Below are 21,575 nucleotides of genomic sequence, written 5' to 3' on the forward strand. Positions count from 1 at the left end.
AAGATGAATATAATCTAGTAACATAAAAGGGGAATTCCCCATCTTTAAACGTGCTGAGCAAAAGCGCATTGGTTTGTGACGTAACAGTTGATGACGCAGTTGTCCATGTGTTGTGATTTTAAAATGATGTTAGGTTTTAAACTGAATACGAAGTTTGTTACCTCATATAGTTGGCTGAGGCGTATTTGGCACAAATAAACATAAATGTCTCTAAAGTCATCATATTTGTCAGGTGAATGTGATATAATCAAAGTAATGTCGGTCAATGTGCGAGGTGCACCAGGCCGCCATGTTAGTGAAAGAATTGCTTTTTTTGTCAATATCCTATTGCTAACTTTATGTATCAATAGTTGGTACCTTTGTGTAAAATTTACCACTTGAAAAATAATGACATTTTTTCGTGTTTTACTGCCAATCTGTGCAAACATTTTTTTGCAATACATAAACTTTATCATGTACCCACACTACATTTTTATTTTGTATATTTTTTAATTTGAAAGACTTTGCTTAAACGTTGTAAGGGTCAAAAGTATGTCATCGAGGTTTAAAACAGTAGATCCCATTCCAACTTTTGAAGTTGCCAGGAAGTCATCAGATGATGCAAAATACTGGAGAGGGTTGCAGGTTGTGAACTTTATTTTCCTGCTCAAATGTTTTGGTGGAATTTATTTATTTGTTTTTTGCAGTTTCCTATAACAATCAAGGAGTTTGGTGCTGTCACAGATGTTGCCTTTCAACCGACCAAACCTCATTATTTCGCAGTAACGTCGTCTACAAGAGTAAGGATCATGCTTGTATTTTACCAATTCAATGGCCAGCAAGTCTACATAAATACTAATTGGTTTGCAAACATGGATTTTACATCAGTTATTCCAGAGCCATTTCCAAAAATGTTGGCATTTGTTTTTTGTAGGTGGAGTTGTACAACCCGGAGAGTAACGAAGTGGTCAAAACATTTTCTCGCTTTCACAATGTTGCATACGGGGCAAGCTTCCGGTCGGATGGGAAACTGCTTGTGGCCGGCAACGAAGATACCAATGTGAGATTGTTCGATGTTGAAGGACGCGTCCCACTGAGGATATTTAAAGGCCACACCAGGTACAATTTCCTGTGAAATAGCTTTGTTAAGCAGTATTTTTTTAAATTTAAAATCATAAAACAGCTGCCAGAGCTTTTTTTAATGTAATGGTATGTAAACATAATAACCCCTCATAATTCAGCTTGGTGCCGAGTTTAGTTTTCGTTGTGAAAAGTTAAGTGTGTTATAAGTATTTTATAATGTTTGCTTGTGTTATTTTTTTGTTTTACACAAATATTGTTTCACAAACAGACCAGTTCATGTTACAAAGTTCTGCAACAACTTAAAGCACATATTTTCTGCTTCTGATGATAAAAAAGTCCGTGTATGGGACATCGCCACAGAACAAACACTCCACACATTTGATGGTCACAATGTAAGATAATATTTATGGATTTGATGGAGCTGCATTTGTTAAATTTTATCATTTACTTCGTGTTAGAACCCTTAAAATAAGTGTTGGAATCTCCCAACAGTCTTATGGGCAACAAAGACTTGTTTCGTATTTTTCAACAAGTTTTTATAAAAGAAACCTCATTTGTCGTCATGTGGTTTCTGCTATATATATTTTGATGCCAAATTTCATACTATGGTAATACAGGCTGCACAGGCTGATTTCATTTTATTACATTTTGTCTTGTTGTAACTAAACACAATTTATGTTCTTGATATTTTTTTCTCAACAAACTTTCAACAGTATTTTATATCAAAGTATATCTATATATAAAAAAGACTGTAGCAGTACTGGTTGCCCAGGCTAATTTTATTTCCTGACATTTTCTTTTGTTGTAACAAAAAGCATTTTTTATTTGGTTCTGAACAAACTTTCAACAAAATTTATGTATTTTATATTGTAGGATTATATCCGAAGTGGTTGTACATCACAAAACTCGGAAAACCTCATCACAACAGGTAAGTTTTGTAACTGATTATGTTTTAATCCTTTGCAAATTTGAAAAACAATTTTCAAACTCTGAGGTTTGTTACAATCTATTGATTTAGTAATCCTGCTGTTTTTTTCAATACAAAGGTTCTTATGATCATTCAGTAAAAATGTTTGACACCCGATCAAACGAGTGCTGCATGTCTGTAAACCATGGATGTCCCGTTGAAAGTGTGTTAATGTTTCCGTCCGGGAGTCTTCTGATGAGTGCAGGTTGGTAAAACGTGTTGCAAATATCCATCTACTGTTCAGCTGTTTGGTGAAAAAAAGTGTCCGTTTGTCAAGTTAGTTGATATCAACCCAAAATGGGATTGAGATGTGTTCCCAGTGGGGTAGATTGGTGATAAAATCTTTATATTACAAGAGGGTCTGTGAACATTAAGGGTTGCTGACAACCAACAAGGTTAAGAATAGCAGTAACTAAAATGTTTAAGTTTTAAAGAATGCCAAGCAATTTAATATTATATCCTTGAGTATGTTAAAGTGTGTGGAGGATATTTTCACTTTGCTGCAGGGGGTTTTGTTGCACAAAGTTATTTCCAGTGTGCATCCATTCTGGGTGTTTTGGTTATTTGGTTCCATTAAGAATTTCCACCTTTTTGACAATTCCTGATATTTGCTACAGGTGGAAGTTCCATAAAAATTTGGGATGTTTTGTTGGGTGGAAAATTGTTGGCCACTGTAAGCAACCACCACAAAGCAATAACATGCATGACATTCAACCATGACTACACGAGACTGTTGTCTGGCAGTTTGGACAGGTAACTTATAATGTGATGTTGTGTATTGTATATGAAAAAAATACAGAAATACTAGATATTTTTATATAATTTGATGATAAATTTAAGATTGTAGTTGTATAAGTAATATTTAAGGTTGGGTGGCAATATTGTCACATTATTGTCATTGACTTATGTTTGGTGCATCTGTTTTCAGACATATCAAAATTTACGATGTCGCAAATTATGAAGTGGTTCATAACCTGGATTATCCTGGCCCTATACTTAGCATGGCAATATCTGTAAGTTGCTTTCATTGCATTGAAGTCTCCACCTGAATTCATTCCGATAAACTAATTCTATATAACCTACACAGACACTTAATGAAGGCAAACTATTGTAAAGTGTAATTTTGCAGAATGCAGATAAGACCTTGGTAGTTGGGATGGCAGACAAAATGCTTTCTATCCGGCATCGCAAACAAGCTTGTGGTACTGATGATGAAGCTGTCGAACTTTCAAGGAAGAAACAGCGCAAAAGAAATGTTTTCATGCAAGGTTTTTAAATTATGTTTTGATATGTAAAAAATAAAATAAAAATATATAATTTATTAGAAATATCTCAATCAAAATAAATTATTGTCCCGAGTTTTTACAAAAGTAGCAAGTTATTAAATTTATTTGTGCATCCTTTTATGTCGAAAATAATTTTTACAATTTTTTAAGGTCAAAAATTTGTCCCCAACCCCACTGACATTGTAATTCAACACAAACACAAGGAACAACTGGAAAAATATGATCATTACTTCAGAAGGTTTGAGCACACAAAAGCATTGGATGCTGCTCTTGTCGTAAGTTTCTATTTACAAACCAGGGCAAAATACATTGCATGTATATCAAATTCCATTAGCTTAAAAAGAACTGGGGGATTATTTTGCCATTGTCTGAGAAAATGTTATGACTTTCAAACTTTTAGTGTTGCCATTATTTATTATTAGGTTTTGATCCATTGTTAAACCCTGATATATTATAAGTGTAAACTGTCCAAGACAATGATCATTAATGTTAAGTTCAGTGAAATATCTTCTGTTTCGTAAACCATCATAAATTTTTTATTTAAATAGAATTGGTGTCAAATGGAAATATTATTTTTAGGCCAGGGTGTCTAGCAACAGCCCTGAAGTTACTGTGGCTGTGATGCAGGAATTAATTCGACGAGACACAATCAGGGCTGCTTTGGCTGGCCGAGATGAAAAAAAACTTTTGGTTTTGATGAAGTTTTTATGCAGGTGACATTAAAACTGGTATCTCTATCTTCTTTGTTCGTACAATAAGCTGTTTGGTTTATTTGGTGTTAATGATGTAATTTTATGAATATTCAGGATAAATTTAGTATCGGGAGTAACTGTAAACTTCTGTGCAGATACATCACCAAAATAAGTTTTGCTCCAGTTTTAATGGACGTTGCGGAAATAGTAATTGGTAAGTTTTAGAAGACATCGGTAAGTATATATAAATGAACTCCTAGATGTTGCAATATAACTGTTTAGAAACTATGTAGAGTTACAGAAACAGGCTGCACCCACCGAATCTAATAACATCCTGTGTATTTAGATATATACTCTGACACATTGGACGAGGCGTCAGTAATTGTACAAAACATGTTCCAACGTCTGCGCGATATAATTCGACGAGAAGCGAAACTGCAGCGAGATATGAACAAACTAATGGGGGCGATGGAAAGTATTTTGTCTGCATCAAGTTTAAACCACGACCATCAGACCACACCATCTGTTGAAGTGGAAACCTTCAGCTAACAAGAAACAACTTAACGGCAAAACATGTGGTTATGTTGTTTTGATGGAGGTTATCGCAAAACATCTTGGTGAAAGTTCTGGTTCGAATAAACATTTAAGCTGGCATTCGAGACCTGGAAACAAGTGGGAATGTTTAAAAACTGGCAAAACCTAATTTCAGTGCCAGTTTTTGTGTTTTGTAACTAATTAAGTATGAGACTAAACGTCGTTACATGATTCCTATATGTGACATCAAATTTGTATTCTTACCATTTTCCTGAAGGTAGATCATTCTATCCAGTAGAATTATAGATTCCACTGTGGGAGCGATCATCAAAGAGATACAGAAATAAATAACAACATGAACCCACTGTGAGGTTAAAGTTTCTGCTTCCATTACATCCAATCTATTCGGCTCAGGCAGTTTAAGCTTTTGAAATGCAAGTTGCACATATCTGAAAATGTATCATGATATGCTCAACATTTGTTTAGTCATGTTTATAAAACGTCCCAACTCAACCAAATGTAACAAAAATACAAAATTTCTCAGTAAAATTTTGCTCTAAAGAGAACCACAGGCCCAAGCATTTTTATTATTTGCAAACTCCATACACACAGACAGTGTTAGCTATGATACAGCAGTGACATATTTGCTGGACATGCTTTTGTATGCCAAAAAAAACTTAACTTACTCAGTGAATAAAAGATTAAAAGCTTTTTTGATGGTTTGGACGGGAAGTCTCACCATATCAGGATGAAGTTTACGTAATATAGTCCCCAATGCTGCCCGATAACAATGCATTTTCAACTGAGGGCCTGAACCTGAAAAATATAAACATGAAACAAATCTCCCGCAAATGGTGGATAAACATCTGACTCCTTATGTTCATGCAATGGCATGATCGCCAGAAACTGCCGAGCTCCTGTAGCACAGTTGGTAAATCGTTGGGCCTGGTTAGCCCAGGATTGTGAGTTCAAACCTCACCAGGAGCTTGATTATTTAGATCTTGCTCTGATTTGTCAGGAAAAGTGGCTGATCCAGCTTGGCTGCATTGCCTGGGCTGCCAAGTCTGTAAGCCTAATTTATCAAAAATCACCGCAAAGCTCAGTTTTTTGGCACAAATATTTAGAATCAACAGAATGCAAATTAACTGGCATTCAAGTGTTCAAAACCTGAAGTTACCCTTTAGTCTACACCGATAATCTTCTATCGCATGGCATGAAGTTTCCCTTGTTTTATACGGAAGTGAATGATTTTTTAGACCAGTTACATAGGAACTCATTGGGTATCCCACACACGAACTGTCGGCGTCAGTTGTCAACTTCATGTAACAACACGAAACAGACACTAAAGCACTTATATTTGGGCTCTCTTGGTACAGTCTGATCATGGTTGCACTTAAATCACCACAGGCATGGAGGCTTGTGAGCAGATAATTTGAATGATGTTCCAGAATATCTGTAAATTGATCAAAAACATTTAGAACTTTATCATTATTGTGCTACTGTTATAGCCAGGCATATTTTCAAATTACTGTCTTTTCAGCACAAAAAAACAATAAAATCCACCTAAATTTTGTGCCAGAAGGACAGTTCTTATAGGTTGATTATCACTGTTGTAAAAGCTTAAACCAGAATACAATTTTACTTTCTATTAAACAGTTTCTATGTCATGCCATCGACTTTTTTAAAAGTGACAAAAAATAAATAGAAATAATAAACACATTGTCTCACCCTCGTGTAGCTCCTTGTCTACAGCTTGAACAAACTCAGAGGCATTTACATCCAATGGAACATTCAAGTGCACATGTTTTGTTAGTACTGGTTTAACGGAACTTTCGTCCTACAAATAGTATGTCAATGCTTCATTGTTCGGTGACAACCAATAATAAATGTTCAATACCTCATCATGGGATTTGGAAAGTGAGTAAAAAGCATCTCGATCAAACTCTACAGCACGTTTCAAAAACACTTCATTTTGTTCCAGAGTTATGACGGGACATCCACGACCCAACGTTAACGTCCGTGCCAAATGTCCTTGTCCAGAGCCAAAATCCTGAAATTTTGGTAAATTAGCCACTCACATTCAAGTTTGCTATTTGTAAAGAAATTTACTATTATGTTGTAACACTTGCTGATATCGAACACATCTTTCACAACCTGTTAAAACAAATACAATCATTATAGGTAAATGTTTTGTAACTTATACACGTAGTTGTGATATAATTAGTTTAGTAGGTTGGTAATTGCAGGAAATATTAAATACTAAAACCATTGGAAAAGATAGAAGTTCTTCCAAGCAAATTTATTATGCAAAATGACAACCAACATGAAAAACACCAATAAAATCATGGAGGTTATCATATCGTGTGCCGATAAAATATCCTCCTACAACCAATTCATGGGAAATTTAGTTTAGTTAAGCTGTGATGATCATTTTTGAAATAACCAGAATATTACCTTTGACAGATGCAAAATTTCATGTTGTTTTTTAGGTTTGACATGTTTTCGAAATATGTGTTTTAACCGTTTTTCTTGACATTGAATTTCAGCCTTATTGGTTTCTTTTCTTTTTGAATCTAAAAAAGCATTATCTTTGACATTAATTATCCAATGAAACTTCACCACTGCATTTACCTTTAAACCATCGTGAAATGGGTAGCGAAAGTGCACATTGCTTGAAAGCCAACAAAGAAAGGGGCCAAACTTTTGGATATCTAAAAATGTTAAGGATATTTTGCATGCACTTAAAATACAAATTATGGTGTTTAAAACTCTGTCAAACATATCTGAAAATAGCTAACAACCTTTAGATTGTCAGTAACAAATTTTGTGGAAGTTTATCTTTCTAAGCTGCTATTAAATTTGCTATGACAAGATTTAGAAACTACTTTTTACCGTTCTGTTTCCGAAAGTAAATATTCAGAAATCTCTTTTGTCGTTAAATCGGCCAAAACCTCTCTCCAAGACTTCGGAATTTTTCCCCAATGATTAGATGTAAAAAATTCCTACCAATAAAGAAGAGACTTATTTTCAAAAACCACAAATTTTTTAATAAACTTACGATAATGTATGATTCTGAATAATGACTGCACAAGTTGTAAAACTGAAATAAAATTTCAATACGTTTTTTGATGTCTTCAAGCAATGCCATGTTTGTTTTGTGAAACTACAAATACAACCAACCACGTGAGTTTGTTTACAATTGTTAATCCGTTGCACCAGCGGAGGAATTTTCGTAATACAAAATTGAGAATTAATATATTTACGACATCTGCTGTATTGGTATCCATGCCTTGATATTGTTAAGAGCCGCAAAAATGTAGCTGAGATCTACTTGGGAACATTCAGCATAACAATCCCATCTTATTCAGTTTCTCCAAATTACGCAGAGGACAAAAAAAAACTATCACTGCCTCGATTGTCACAAAACAAACATAACAATGAACCTTTATTGAACAACAATAACACACAATGAAAACAAACAAGAACGACCATTCAAACATTTCGATCAGTTTTTATGTTGGTTTAAAACTTTGTAAATTTAGCGGTTTGTTATTTTGTGTGTGTTCGTTTGTGTGTGTTGAGGTTACTGAAGTCACTAAATCTTTTATCGCAATACTTGCAGGAATAAGGTTTTTCACCTGTGTGTGTTCGTTCGTGGGTGGTGAGGCTGCTTGAGACACTAAATCTTTTATCGCAATACTTGCAGGAATAAGGTTTTTCACCTGTGTGTGTTCGTTCGTGGGTGGTGAGGCTGCTTGAGACACTAAATCTTTTATCGCAATACTTGCAGGAATAAGGTTTTTCACCCGTGTGTGTTCGTTCGTGGGTGGTGAGGCTACCCAGTTGACCAAATCTTTTGTCGCAATATTTGCACACATACGGTGTAAGTTTTGAATGGACAGTTTTATGATGTGTTCGCAAGTTGGTAAGTACATTAAAAGATTTCCCACAAACGTCACACTTGTGAGGTTTGATGTTGGTGTGGATCAGTTTGTGGGTTTTCAAGTTGCCCAATAGCGTAAATTTCTTCTTACATATTTCACACTGGAAAGGTCTCTCCTTGGTGTGAGTTTGTTCGTGGCGTTTCAAGTTCCTCAATATGTCGGACGAATAATCACACCACGAACACTTGTGCTTTTTCACCACCGACCTATCCGGGTGCTTCGACTTCATGTGTTTGGCCAAAGTCGCCTCGTCAATGAAAATTTTGTCGCACTTCTGACAGGGACAATAATCATCTGTGACGAAACAATACGATGTTGTGACGTCACATTGATATAAACAAACATAGGTCTATGATACCTTTATTAACAGTTACAAGACTTTTAACTAAACGAATACGACTTTAATTTTCACTTTTCGAAGCTCTTTAATCATATCTAAAAAAACTTAAAATATATATACATAAATAAACTATTAAAAACTCACTATTATCACCATTATAATTTTGGCCATCTGTCTGCAGCTTACACAACTATTTTTTAGGCATATTTTGAAAAAAAACATTCTGCACCAACTTTTATTAGCCTTTTTAGGATAGTGCATTTAAAATTAGACACAAAAATCAACTCACCCTGGCGAATTTTGGGCTTTAATTCCTTTTGCTTTTCAGCAATTTTGAATTTGTATTCAGTTGGGATTCCCAGATGATCAGCATATTGGTTGCCATACCATACAAGGAGCTCAACACCTCTCTTAACAGGTTTGAACAAGCGGTAATATATCCTTCCTTTGTACTGGTAAGCAATCAAATTCTGTTCTTCTTCATTTCTGAAATAAACATTCCAATACCAGAAATGCATATGTTGGTAAATTATCTACCTTATTAATTTAAACAAAAAAGCCAAAGCTAATATGCTGTTATACATTCGAACACAAATTTTTTGCACATTTAGCAGCATATTGGTTTTGGCCTTTTTTTTTTAAATTAATAAACTAAATTAATAAGTTTTATGCACCAAAGTATCTACTTTATACTTGCTATACCTTGCACAGTTGACATATCGCAACCAATTACTGTTTTTGACGTCACTTCCATCGATATAATGAGAAAGTTTTCCTTTCTTGTAAATCTACGACAAGGAAATTATGGGTTTTTGAAAAAACCTTTACTAATCCCCACTTAACTAACCTCCCAAGAATATCCACCTTCAAATAGTTGTTCTAGTTTGCTCAAGTTGTTTCTTGAAACAATAATCCCCTCATAAGGACCAAATACTGTGTTTTTAGGAAACATCAGATCACACCAAGCACCCTTTCCACTTGCACGTATGTGTGATTGACCGATGCTGATCCCTTTCGGACATGTACGTCTTGCATGTTCCTTTACACCCTGCATAAAAATAATAACTTGCAACACAGTCCAGAAAAGTTAGTAAATGTTGTCAATTTTTATCTGTAACATCTGACTCCACTCAAATAATAAATCAGAGCAAATGTGTACATATTATGGCAGTGTTACCCAATTTATTTTCGCTGCAGGACCCTGCAAATTGAACAGTTTTTATTTAAAACCAGATGGTAGGCCATGGAACCCTTCCATATTTTGTTTTAGAACATTGGTGTTCTGCAGAGCCCACTTTAGGAATTGCTGTACTACAGGAATAAATATTTTTACAAAGCAAAGTCATAGCGTACCAGTTTAATAAGTGTATCAAGAACATGGTTGTAAGGTCCATGAATTTCACATTCACCAAGGAGCAGCTTTTCACAATTATCACAATCTAAGAAACAAAAAATATGTAATGCATTGCTTATAGATATAAAAGCATTTACGAGACACTAAACCAATCAATGATGTTTTATTACAATGACTTCCTTACACAGAAAATCATCTTCAGTTGGAACTTCTGGTTCAGTATAACTTTTTTGGGTCATTTCTCTCTTGGGATATCTTGCTTCATCATTATCCGAAGCAGTGCCTTCATCACTTTTTGCCTAAAAATTTTGTTTGTACCATACACCTTTATTAATAGCAGCCAGTTTTTTTTCTAAAGAAGGCCACCAACCTTTTTAAGAGTTTTTTCTCTCTTCTTGACTTCTTTTCCTGGAAGAGCTATACCAAGAAAAATTGTTAAATTACTGTCTGTTAGGTTCTTGCTGCCATAACTTACTAATATTTTTTTTGACATTTTGTAATGCTTCAGACTCTGGAGTATTGACGTGTTTTTCATTTTCCACCAAGCAAGTCTTCAAAACAAAAAGAACAAACAATGGAAAAACAACATCTACTGGAAAAGTCAACTATATTCATGGAAGAATCAAAAAATATTTGCAAACCTTGGTTATAAACTTTTTTCGTTTCATTAAATCTGTGACACTCAAAAATCCAGGAAGCACTTTTGCTGACTTTGGTGGTTTGTAAGGCTTCCATTCTTCTTCTTCACTATCAGAATCTGTGGTGATTTTTGCCTTAAATCCTCCTTTTGGTGGTAATCCAACCTTAGCCAGGAGAGCATTTTCACTAGGCAATGGCATTCCTGTAAAAATAAATTTTGCAAGTTTAACCCTAATTTTTAAACTAATTTATAATTTGCATGACTTTTAAGTTCTTACCCAAATACATCATGACAGTCAAGTTGTTGCCAATATTCCTGATTCTTTTTTTCTCAAACTTGCAGAGTTTCTTATATTCCTCCGGCTTGAAGAGTTTCTCTACGGAAATCCGCATTGTCACTTTCTTTAGTATCTCTGCAGTCGGCACCCGTTCAAATCCTTTCCATTCCTGAAATAGTTTTAAAACTTTTTCCATCTCTTCATTAACATTTGGCGTTTTGCTGGAAATTTTTGTTGCTGTCTGCTTTGGTTCAACATTTTCTTCCACTTTGTCTTCAACGGACGCTTGCTTTCCTGTATCTCCCTCCATATTTTCTTTCAGCACCGCTTCAGACATTTCTGTCAAGTGTCAGCCAACTCTTTTTACGACGAAAAAGAACCGAAACTCGAAAGAGCAGCTTCAAGATTTTATTTTCAGAAGCATCGAATTGTTTCGTCACAAACCGAATGCAAAACGGAGGGAAATTTAACTCAAACATTTCGCGCAAACTTTTCCCTCCATCGTAAACAGCTGATTTTTCCCGCGCGCTTTTCCAGTGTTTACAGTACAAAAAGTTAACTTTATTTTTTTTACCTGCAACTATGCAATACTGCACCTATAATTGCTGTTTTAGTATTCTTTGCTACAAACATATTTTAGTATTATTATGTAAAGAGGTATTTTACGTGTTGGATTAAAATACATTCATTTAAAAGCCGATTTATGTTTTGGCACAAGTAAATTTTGTCGTCCATTTAGAATTTTGCTGGAGGTAGAGCTTTTTGCTAGTGCTTTGATTATCTGCAAATATTTCCTTTGTAGTTCGAAAAGCGTAATTTAAGTTTTTTCGGTGTTGGAGAACTACATATGCTAATCGTTTAAACTACGTCCTGATTTTTTCTTGCTGCGCTACCATATATTTAAACACGTTTGCTTTCTTATGACGCCTGTAATACCATTTGTTCAACAACTTATAATTCGGCGAGGCAGAAAGGGTTTTAAAGCTGAAATTCGTTTTTATATAAAGTACAAGTATAAAACGATCTCTTTTAATTATGCGATAAAATCTTTATATTACAAGAGAGTCTGTCTGTGAACATTAAGGGTTGCTGACAACCAACAAGGTTAAGAATAGCAGTAGCTAAAATGTTTAAGTTTTGAATGCCAAGCAATTGAATAATTACATCCTTCAGTATGTTAAAGTGTGTGGAGGATATTTTCACTTTGCTGCAGGGGGTTTTGTTGCACAAAGTTATTTCCAGTGTGCATCCATTCTACGTAGTTTTGGTTATTTGGTTCCATTAAGAATTCCACCTTTTTGACAATTCCTGATATTTGCCACAGGTGGAAGTTCCATAAAAATTTGGGATGTTTTGTTGGGTGGAAAACTGTTGGCCACTGTAAGCAACCACCACAAAGCAATAACATGCATGACATTCAACCATGACTACACGAGACTGCTGTCTGGCAGTTTGGACAGGTAACTTATAATGTGATGTTGTGTATTGTATATGAAAAAAAATACAGAAATACTAAATAAATTTTTATATAATTTGATAATAAATTTAAGATTGTGGTTGTATAAGTAATATTTCAGGTTGGGTGGCAATATTGTCACATTATTGTCATTGACTTATGTTTGGTGCATCTGTTTTCAGACATATCAAAATTTACGATGTCGCAAATTATGAAGTGGTTCATAACCTGGATTATCCTGGCCCTATACTTAGCATGGCAATATCTGTAAGTTGCTTTCATTGCATTGAAGTCTCCACCTGAATTCATTCCGATAAACTAATTCTATATAACCTACACAGACACTTAATGAAGGCAAACTATTGTAAAGTGTAATTTTGCAGAATGCAGATAAGACCTTGGTAGTTGGGATGGCAGACAAAATGCTTTCTATCCGGCATCGCAAACAAGCTTGTGGTACTGATGATGAAGCTGTCGAACTTTCAAGGAAGAAACAGCGCAAAAGAAATGTTTTCATGCAAGGTTTTTAAATTATGTTTTGATATGTAAAAAATAAAATAAAAATATATAATTTATTAGAAATATCTCAATCAAAATAAATTATTGTCCTGAGTTTTTACAAAAGTAGCAAGTTATTAAATTTATTTGTGCATCCTTTTATGTCGAAAATAATTTTTACAATTTTTTAAGGTCAAAAATTTGTCCCCAACCCCACTGACATTGTAATTCAACACAAACACAAGGAACAACTGGAAAAATATGATCATTACTTCAGAAGGTTTGAGCACACAAAAGCATTGGATGCTGCTCTTGTCGTAAGTTTCTATTTACAAACCAGGGCAAAATACATTGCATGTATATCAAATTCCATTAGCTTAAAAAGAACTGGGAGATTATTTTGCCATTGTCTGAGAAAATGTTATGACCCTCAAACTTTCAGTGTTCATTTTAATTTTGGTTTTGATCCAACAAAATTAAGTCGTGCTTTTTCCATCCTTAGCCTTATGTGAGATGGCCATACAAAATCGTGGGGTCCAACAATGAGTCGCAATTATGTGCAAACAACTATGGCTTTTGCCTTTTTTGTTTGTGAAACCCTGATATATTATAAGTGTAAACTGTCCAAGACAATGATCATTGATGTTAAATTTAGTTAAAATATCTTCTGTTTCGTAAACCATCATAAATTTTTTGTTAAAATAGAATTGGTGTCAAATAGAAATATTATTTTTAGGCCAGGGTGTCTAGCAACAACCCTGAAGTTACTGTGGCTGTGATGCAGGAATTAATTCGACGAGACACAATCAGGGCTGCTTTGGCCGGCCGAGATGAAAAAAAACTTTTGGTTTTGATGAAGTTTTTATGCAGGTGACATTAAAACTGGTATATCTACCTTCTTTGTTCGTACCATAAGCTGTTTGTTTAATTTGGTGTTAATGATGTAATTTTATAAATATTCAGGATAAATTTAGTATCGGGAGTAACTGTAAACTTCTGTGCAGATACATCACCAAAATAAGTTTTGCTCCAGTTTTAATGGACGTTGCGGAAATAGTAATTGGTAAGTTTTAGAAGACATCGGTAAGTATATATAAATGAACTCCTAGATGTTGCAATATAACTGTTTAGAAACTATGTAGAGTTACAGAAACAGGCTGCACCCACAGAATCTAATAACATCCTGTGTATTTAGATATATACTCTGACACATTGGACGAGGCGTCAGTAATTGTACAAAACATGTTCCAACGTCTGCGTGATATAATTCGAAGAGAAGCGAGACTGCAGCGAGATATGAACAAACTTATGGGGGCGATAGAAAGTATTTTGTCTGCATCAAGTTTAAACCACGACCATCAGACTACACCATCTGTTGAAGTGGAGACCTTCAGCTAACAAGAAACAACTTAACGGCAAAACATGTGGTTATGTTGTTTTGATGGAGGTTATCGCAAAACATCTTGGTGAAAGTTCTGGTTCGAACAAACATTTAAGCTGGCATTCGAGACCTGGAAACAAGTGGGAATGTTTAAAAACTGGCAAAACCTAATTTCAGTGCCAGTTTTTGTGTTTTGTAACGAATAAAGTATAAGACTAAACGTTGTTACATGACTCCTATATGTGAAATCAAATTTGTATTCTTACCATTTTCCTGAAGGTAGATCATTCTATCCAGTAGAATTATAGATTCCACTGTGGGAGCGATCATCAAAGAAATACAAAAATAAATTACAACATGAACCCACTGTGAGGTTAAAGTTTCTGCTTCTAATACATCCAATCTATTCGGTTCAGGCAGTTTAAGCTTTTGAAATGCAAGTTGCACATATCTGAAAATGTATTATGATATGCTCAACATTTATTTAGTCATGTTTATAAAACCACCCAACTCAACCAAATGTAACAAAAATACAAAATTTTCCAGTAAAATTTTGCTTTAAGAGAACCACAGGCCCAAGCATTTTCAACTCCATAACACACAGACAGTGTTAGCTACGATACAGCAGTGATATATTTGCTGGACATGCTTTTGTATGTCAAAAGAACTTAACTTACTCAGTGAATAAAAGATTAAAAGCTTTTTTGATGGTTTGGACAGGAAGTCTCACCATATCAGGATGAAGTTTACGTAATATAGTCCCCAATGCTGCCCGATAACAATGCATTTTCAACTGAGGACCTGAACCTGAAAAATACAAACATGAAACAAATGGTGGATAAACATCTGACTCCTTATGTTCATGCAATGGCATGATCGCCAGAAACCGCTGAGCTCCTGTAGCGCGGTTGGTAAATCGTTGGGCCTGGTTAGCCCAGGGTCGTGAGTTCAAACCTCACCGAGAGCTTGATATTTTAGATCTCGCTCTGATTTTTCAGGAAAAGTGGCTGATCTAGCTAGGCTGCCAAGTCTGTAAGCCTAATTTATCCAAAATAACAGCGAAGCTAAGTTTTTGGGCACAAATATTTAGAATCAACAGAATGCAAATTAACTGGCATTTAAGTATTCAAAACCTGAAGTTACCCTTTAGTCTACACCGATAATCTTCTATCGCATGGCATGAAGTTTCCCTTGTTTTATACGGAAGTGAATGATTTTTTAGACCAGTTACATAGGAACTCATTGGGTATCCCACACACGAACTGTCAGTGTCAGTGGTCAACTTCATGTAACAACACGATACAGACACTAAAGCACTTATATTTGGGCTCTCTTTGTACAGTCTGATCATAGTTGCACTTAAATCACCACAGGCATGGAGGCTTGTGAGAAGATAATTTGAATGATGTTCCAGAATATCTGTAAATTGATCAAAAACATTTAGAACTTTATCATTATTGTGCTACTGTTATAGCCAGGCATATTTTCAAATTACTGTCTTTTCAGCACAAAAGAACAAAAAAATCCACATAACTTTTGTGCCAGAAGGACAGTTCTTTTAGGTTGATTATCATTGTTGTAAAAGCTTAAACCAGAATACAATTTTCCTTTCTACTCAACAGTTTCCATGTCATGCAATCGACTTTTTTAAAAGTGACAAAACACAAATAGAAATAATAAACACATTGTCTCACCCTCGTGTAGCTCCTTGTCTACAGTTTGAACAAACTCGGAGGCGTTTACATCCAATGGAACATTCAAGTGCACATGTTTTGTTAGTACTGGTTTAACGGAACTTTCGTCCTACAAATAGTATGTCAATGCTTCATTGTTCGGTGACAACCAATAATAAATGTTCAATACCTCATCATGGGATTTGGAAAGTGAGTAAAAAGCATCTCGATCAAACTCTACAGCACGTTTCAAAAACACTTCATTTTGTTCCAGAGTTATGACGGGACATCCACGACCCAACGTTAACGTCCGTGCCAAATGTCCTTGTCCAGAGCCAAAATCCTGAAATTTTGGTAAATTAGCCACTTACATTCAAGTTTGCTATTTGTAAAGAAATTTACTATTATGTTGGAACACTTGCTGATATCGAACACATCTTTCACAACCTGTTAAAACAAATACAATCATTATAGGTAAATGTTTTGTAACTTATACACGTAGTTGTGATATAATTAGTTTAGTAGGTTGATAATTGCAGGAAATATTAAATACTAAAACCATTGGAAAAGATAGAAGTTCTTCCAAGCAAATTTATTATGCAAACTTACAACCAACATAAACGACAAACAACACCAATAAACCATGGAGGTTATCGAGTCACACACCCATAAAATATCCTCCTACAACCAATTCATGGGAAATTTAGTTTAGTTAAGCTGTGATGATCATTTTTGAAATAACCAGAATATTACCTTTGACAGATGCAAAATTTCATGTTGTTTTTTAGGTTTGACATGTTTTCGAAATATGTGTTTTAACCGTTTTTCTTGACATTGAATTTCAGCCTTATTGGTTTCTTTTCTTTTTGAATCTAAAAAAGCATTATCTTTGACATTAATTATCCAATGAAACTTCACCACTGAATTTACCTTTAAAAGATCGTGAAACGGGCAGTGAAAGTGCACATTGCTTGAATGCTAACAAAGAAAGGGGCCAAACTTTTGGATATCTGAAAAATGTTAAGGATATTTTGCATGCACTTAAAATACAAATTATGGTGTTTAAAACTCTGTCAAACATATCTGAAAATAGCTAATAACCTTTAGATTGTCAGTAACAAATTTTGTGGAAGTTTATCTTTCTAAGCTGCTGTTAAATTTGCTATGACAAGATTTAGAAACTACTTTTTACCGTTCTGTTTCCGAAAGTAAATATTCAGAAATCTCTTTTGTCGTTAAATCGGCCAAAACCTCTCTCCAAGACTTCGGAATTTTTCCCCAATGATTAGATGTAAAAAATTCCTACCAATAAAGAAGAGACTTATTTTCAAAAACCACAAATTTTTTAATAAACTTACGATAATGTATGATTCTGAATAATGACTGCACAAGTTGTAAAACTGAAATAAAATTTCAATACGTTTTTTGATGTATTCAAGCAATGCCATGTTTGTTTTGTGAAACTACAAATACAACCAAGCCACGTGAGTTTGTTTACAATTGTTAATCCACTGCACCAGCGGATGAATTTTCGTAATACAAAATATATAAAATTAATATATCTACGACATCTGCTGTATTGGTATCCATGCTTTGATATTGTTAAGAGCCGCAATAATGTAGCTGAGATCTACTTCGGAACATTCCGTATAACAATCCCATCTTTTAAGTTTCTCCAAATTACGCAGAGGACAAAAAAAAACTATCACTGCCTCGATTGTCACAAAACAAACATAACAATGAACCTTTATTGAACAACAATATAACACAATGAAAACAAACAAGAACGACCATTCAAACATTTCGATCAGTTTTTATGTTGGTTTAAAACTTTGTAAATTTAGCGGTTTGTTATTTTGTGTGTGTTCGTTCGTGGGTGGTGAAGTGACCCAGTTGACTAAATCTTTTATCGCAATACTTGCAGGAATAAGGTTTTTCACCTGTGTGTGTTCGTTCGTGGGTGGTGAGGCTACTTGAGACACTAAATCTTTTATCGCAATACTTGCAGGAATAAGGTTTTTCACCCGTGTGTGTTCGTTCGTGGGTGCTGAGGCTACCCAGTTGACCAAATCTTTTGTCGCAATATTTACATACATACGGTGTAAGTTTTGAATGGACAGTTTTATGGTGTGTTCGCAAGTTGGTAAGTAGATTAAAAGATTTCCCACAATCGTCACACTTGTGAGGTTTGATGTTGGTATGGATTACTTTGTGGGTTTTCAAGTTGCCCAATAGCGTAAATTTCTTCTTACATATTTCACACTGGAAAGGTCTCTCCTTGGTGTGAGTTTGTTCATGGCGTTTTAAGTTCCTCAATATGTCGGACGAATAATCACACCACGAACACTTGTGCTTTTTCACCACCGACCTATCCGGGTGCTTCGACTTCATGTGTTTGGCCAAAGTCGCCTCGTCAATGAAAATTTTGTCACACTTCTGACAGGGACAATAATCATCTGTGACGAAACAATACGACGTTGTGACGTAACATTGATATAAACAAACATAGGTCTATGATACCTTTATTAACAGTTACAAAAACTTTTAACTAAACGAACATGACTTTAATTTTCACTTTCGAAGCTTTTAATCTTATCTAAAAAAACCTAAAACATATATACATAAATAAACGATTAAAAAACTAACTATTTTTACCATTATAATTTTTGGCCATCTGTCTGCAGCTTACAAAACTATCTTTTAGATATATTTAAAAAAAAAACATTCTGCACCAACTTTTATTAGCCTTTTTAGGACAGTGCATTTAAAATTAGACACAAAAATCAACTCACCCTGGCGAATTCTGGGCTTTAATACCTTTTCCTTTTCAGCAATTTTGAGTTTGTATTCAGTTGGGATCCCCAGATGATCAGCATATTGGTTGCCATACCATACAAGGAGCTCAACACCTCTCTTAACAGGTTTGTACAAGCGATAATATATCCTTCCTTTGTACTGGTAAGCAATCAAATTCTGTTCTTCTTCATTTCTGAAATAAACACTCTTTATTTATTAATTTAAACAAAAAAGCCAAAGCTAATATGCTGTTATACATTCGAACACAAATTTTTTGCACATTTAGCAGCATATTGGTTTTGGACTTTTTTTGTTAAACTTAATAAACTAAATAATAATTTTTTTGCACACAAGTGTCTACTTTATACTTGCTTTACCTTGCACAGTTGACATATCGCAACCAATTACTGTTTTTGACATCACTTCCATCGATATAATGAGAAAGTTTTCCTTTCTTGTAAATCTACGACGGAAAAATCTAGGTTTTAAAAAAAACCTTTACTAATCCCCACTTAACTAACCTCCCAAGAATATCCACCTTCAAATAGTTGTTCTAGTTTGCTCAAGTTGTTTCTTGAAACAATAATCCCCTCATAAGGACCAAATACTGTGTTTTTAGGAAACACCTGATCACACCATGCACCCTTTCCACTTGCACGTATGTGTGATTGACCGATGCTGATCCCTTTCGGACAAGTACGTCTTGCATGTTCCTTTACACCCTGCATAAAAATAATAACTTGCAACACATTCCAAAAAAGTTAGTAAATGTTGTCATTTTTTATCTGTAACATCTGACTCCACTCAAATAATAAATCAGAGCAAACAGGTACATATTATGGCAGTGTCACCCAATTTATTTTCGCTGCAGGACCCTGCAAATTGAACAGTTTTTATTTAAAACCAGATGGTAGGCCATGGAACCCTTCCATATTTTGATTTAGAACTCTGGTGTTCGGCAGAGCCCACTTTAGCAATTGCTGTACTACAGGAATAAATATTTTTACAAAGCAAAGTCAATGCGTACCAGTTTAATAAGTGTATCACGAACATGGTTGTAAGGTCCATGAATTTCACATTCACCAAAGTGCAGCCTTTCACAATCATCACAATCTAAGAAACAAAAAATATGTAATGCATTGCTTATAGATATAAAAGCATTTATGAGACACTAAACCAATCAATGGTGTTTTATTACAATGACTTCCTTACACAGAAAATCATCTTCACTTGGAACTTCTGGTTCAGTATAACTTTTTTGAGTCACTTCTCTCTTGGGATATCTTGCTTCATCATTATCCGAAGCAGTGCCTTCATCACTTTTTACCTAAAAACACCTCAATTAATAGCAGCCAGTTTTTTTTCTAAAGAAGGCCACCAACCTTTTTAAGAGTTTTTTCTCTCTTCTTGACTTCTTTTCCTGGAAGAGCTATACCAAGAAAAACTGTTAAATTACTGTCTGTTAGGTTCTTGCTGCCATAACTTACTAATATTTTTTTTTACATTTTGTAATGCTTCAGACTCTGGAGTATTGACGTGTTTTTCATTTTCCACCATGCAAGTCTTTAAAACAAAAAGAACAAACAATGGAAAAACAACATCTACTGGAAAAGTCAACTATATTCATGAAAGAATCAAAAAATATTTGCAAACCTTGGTTATAAACTTTTTTCGTTTCATTAAATCTGTGACACTCAAAAATCCAGGAAGTGCTTTTGCTGACTTTGGTGGTTTGTAAGGCTTCCATTCTTCTTCTTCACTATCAGAATCTGTGGAGATTTTTGCCTCAAATCCTCCTTTTGGTGGTAATCCAACCTTAGCCCGGAGAGCATTTTCACTAGGCAAAGGCATTCCTGTAAAAATAAATTTTGCAAGTTCAACCCAAATTAACAAATATACAAGCTTTTTTTGAGCCAAGGTAGCCTCACTCAGGGCCAAAACTATAACTTTAAAAAATCCTTGAAACAAACTAATTTATAATTTGCATGACTTTTAAGTTCTTACCCAAATACATCATGACAGTCAAGTTGTTGCCAATATTCCTGACTCTTTTTTTCTCAAACTTGCAGAGCTTCTTATATTCCTCGGGCTTAAAGAGTTTCTCTACGGAAATCCGCATTGTCACTTTCTTTAGTATCTCTGCAGTCGGCACCCGTTCAAATCCTTTCCATTCCTGAAATAGTTTTAAAACTTTTTCCATCTCTTCATTAACATTTGGCGTTTTGCTGGAAATTTTTGTTGCTGTCTGCTTTGGTTCAACATTTTCTTCAACTTTGTCTTGTACGGACGCTTGCTTTCCTATATTTCCCTCCATATTTTCTTTCAGCACCGCTTCAGACATTTCTGTCAAGTGTCAGCCAACTCTCTTTAACGACGAAAAAGAATCCAAACCGGAAAGAACAACTTCAAGATTTTATTTTCAGAAGCATCGAATTGTTTCGTCACAAACCGAATGCAAAACGGAGGGAATTTAACTGAAACATTTCGCGCAAACTTTTCGCTCCATCCTGAACAGCTGATTTTTCCCGCGCGCTTTTCCAGTGTTTACAGTACAAAAAATTAACTTTTTTACCTGCAACTATGCAAAACTGCTCCTATAATTGCTGTTTTAGTATTCTTTGCTACAAACATACTTTACTATTATCATGAAAAAAGAGGTATTTTACGAGTTGGAC

The 21,575-nt window shown here is 34.8% G+C and overlaps 5 protein-coding genes across 7 annotated transcripts; 1 reads left to right on the plus strand and 4 right to left on the minus strand.

Annotated features, from left to right (window-relative positions):
* The first annotated feature begins 503 nt into the window (after positions 1 to 503).
* LOC145899402 (U3 small nucleolar RNA-associated protein 15 homolog) lies at positions 504 to 14,448 on the plus strand. 2 transcript variants are annotated; one of them, XM_082988164.1, is made up of 13 exons: positions 504 to 624; positions 687 to 779; positions 914 to 1,098; positions 1,331 to 1,454; positions 1,936 to 1,990; positions 2,109 to 2,234; positions 12,421 to 12,556; positions 12,735 to 12,819; positions 12,936 to 13,074; positions 13,243 to 13,367; positions 13,787 to 13,920; positions 14,055 to 14,113; positions 14,246 to 14,448. In XM_082988164.1, the coding sequence occupies exons 1-13, from the start codon at positions 532 to 534 to the stop codon at positions 14,446 to 14,448; spliced, it is 1,557 nt and encodes a 518-aa protein (XP_082844290.1). In that variant the 5' UTR covers positions 504 to 531. The 2 variants fall into 2 exon arrangements, with proteins under 2 accessions (XP_082844290.1, XP_082844289.1); XM_082988163.1 differs by lacking the exons at positions 12,421 to 12,556; positions 12,735 to 12,819; positions 12,936 to 13,074; ... (2 more) ...; positions 14,055 to 14,113; positions 14,246 to 14,448 and adding exons at positions 2,647 to 2,782; positions 2,958 to 3,042; positions 3,159 to 3,297; ... (2 more) ...; positions 4,163 to 4,221; positions 4,354 to 4,556.
* On the minus strand, positions 4,541 to 7,843 carry LOC145899404 (methyltransferase-like protein 25B). Of its 2 annotated transcripts, XM_082988166.1 has the most exons (12): positions 7,805 to 7,843; positions 7,600 to 7,641; positions 7,434 to 7,543; positions 7,173 to 7,252; positions 6,996 to 7,114; positions 6,651 to 6,695; positions 6,439 to 6,591; positions 6,270 to 6,378; positions 5,719 to 5,994; positions 5,228 to 5,357; positions 4,806 to 4,990; positions 4,541 to 4,669 (listed from the first exon to the last, which is right to left on the minus strand). In XM_082988166.1, exons 1-12 carry the CDS (start codon positions 7,826 to 7,828, stop codon positions 4,587 to 4,589), a joined length of 1,356 nt encoding a protein of 451 aa, XP_082844292.1. In that variant the 5' UTR covers positions 7,829 to 7,843; the 3' UTR covers positions 4,541 to 4,586. The 2 variants fall into 2 exon arrangements, with proteins under 2 accessions (XP_082844292.1, XP_082844291.1); XM_082988165.1 differs by lacking the exon at positions 7,805 to 7,843 and having other exon boundaries at positions 7,600 to 7,717.
* Positions 8,091 to 11,433, minus strand: LOC145899674 (histone-lysine N-methyltransferase PRDM9-like). Its single transcript, XM_082988568.1, has 10 exons — positions 11,097 to 11,433; positions 10,821 to 11,020; positions 10,655 to 10,730; positions 10,550 to 10,596; positions 10,364 to 10,478; positions 10,179 to 10,264; positions 9,673 to 9,873; positions 9,528 to 9,613; positions 9,115 to 9,311; positions 8,091 to 8,779 (listed from the first exon to the last, which is right to left on the minus strand). The coding sequence occupies exons 1-10, from the start codon at positions 11,431 to 11,433 to the stop codon at positions 8,091 to 8,093; spliced, it is 2,034 nt and encodes a 677-aa protein (XP_082844694.1).
* On the minus strand, positions 14,433 to 17,555 carry LOC145899405 (methyltransferase-like protein 25B). Its single transcript, XM_082988167.1, has 11 exons — positions 17,463 to 17,555; positions 17,297 to 17,406; positions 17,035 to 17,114; positions 16,858 to 16,976; positions 16,507 to 16,551; positions 16,295 to 16,447; positions 16,126 to 16,234; positions 15,575 to 15,850; positions 15,109 to 15,238; positions 14,698 to 14,882; positions 14,433 to 14,561 (listed from the first exon to the last, which is right to left on the minus strand). Exons 1-11 carry the CDS (start codon positions 17,550 to 17,552, stop codon positions 14,479 to 14,481), a joined length of 1,380 nt encoding a protein of 459 aa, XP_082844293.1. The 5' UTR covers positions 17,553 to 17,555; the 3' UTR covers positions 14,433 to 14,478.
* A 400-nt stretch (positions 17,556 to 17,955) lies between these two features.
* On the minus strand, positions 17,956 to 21,241 carry LOC145899838 (histone-lysine N-methyltransferase PRDM9-like). Its single transcript, XM_082988761.1, has 10 exons — positions 20,905 to 21,241; positions 20,554 to 20,753; positions 20,388 to 20,463; positions 20,283 to 20,329; positions 20,113 to 20,227; positions 19,928 to 20,013; positions 19,422 to 19,622; positions 19,278 to 19,363; positions 18,897 to 19,093; positions 17,956 to 18,560 (listed from the first exon to the last, which is right to left on the minus strand). The coding sequence occupies exons 1-10, from the start codon at positions 21,239 to 21,241 to the stop codon at positions 17,956 to 17,958; spliced, it is 1,950 nt and encodes a 649-aa protein (XP_082844887.1).
* Positions 21,242 to 21,575: the final 334 nt, after the last annotated feature.

The sequence above is a fragment of the Ascidia mentula genome, chromosome 4 (assembly GCF_947561715.1).
Source record: "Ascidia mentula chromosome 4, kaAscMent1.1, whole genome shotgun sequence".
Taxonomy (NCBI): domain Eukaryota; kingdom Metazoa; phylum Chordata; class Ascidiacea; order Phlebobranchia; family Ascidiidae; genus Ascidia; species Ascidia mentula.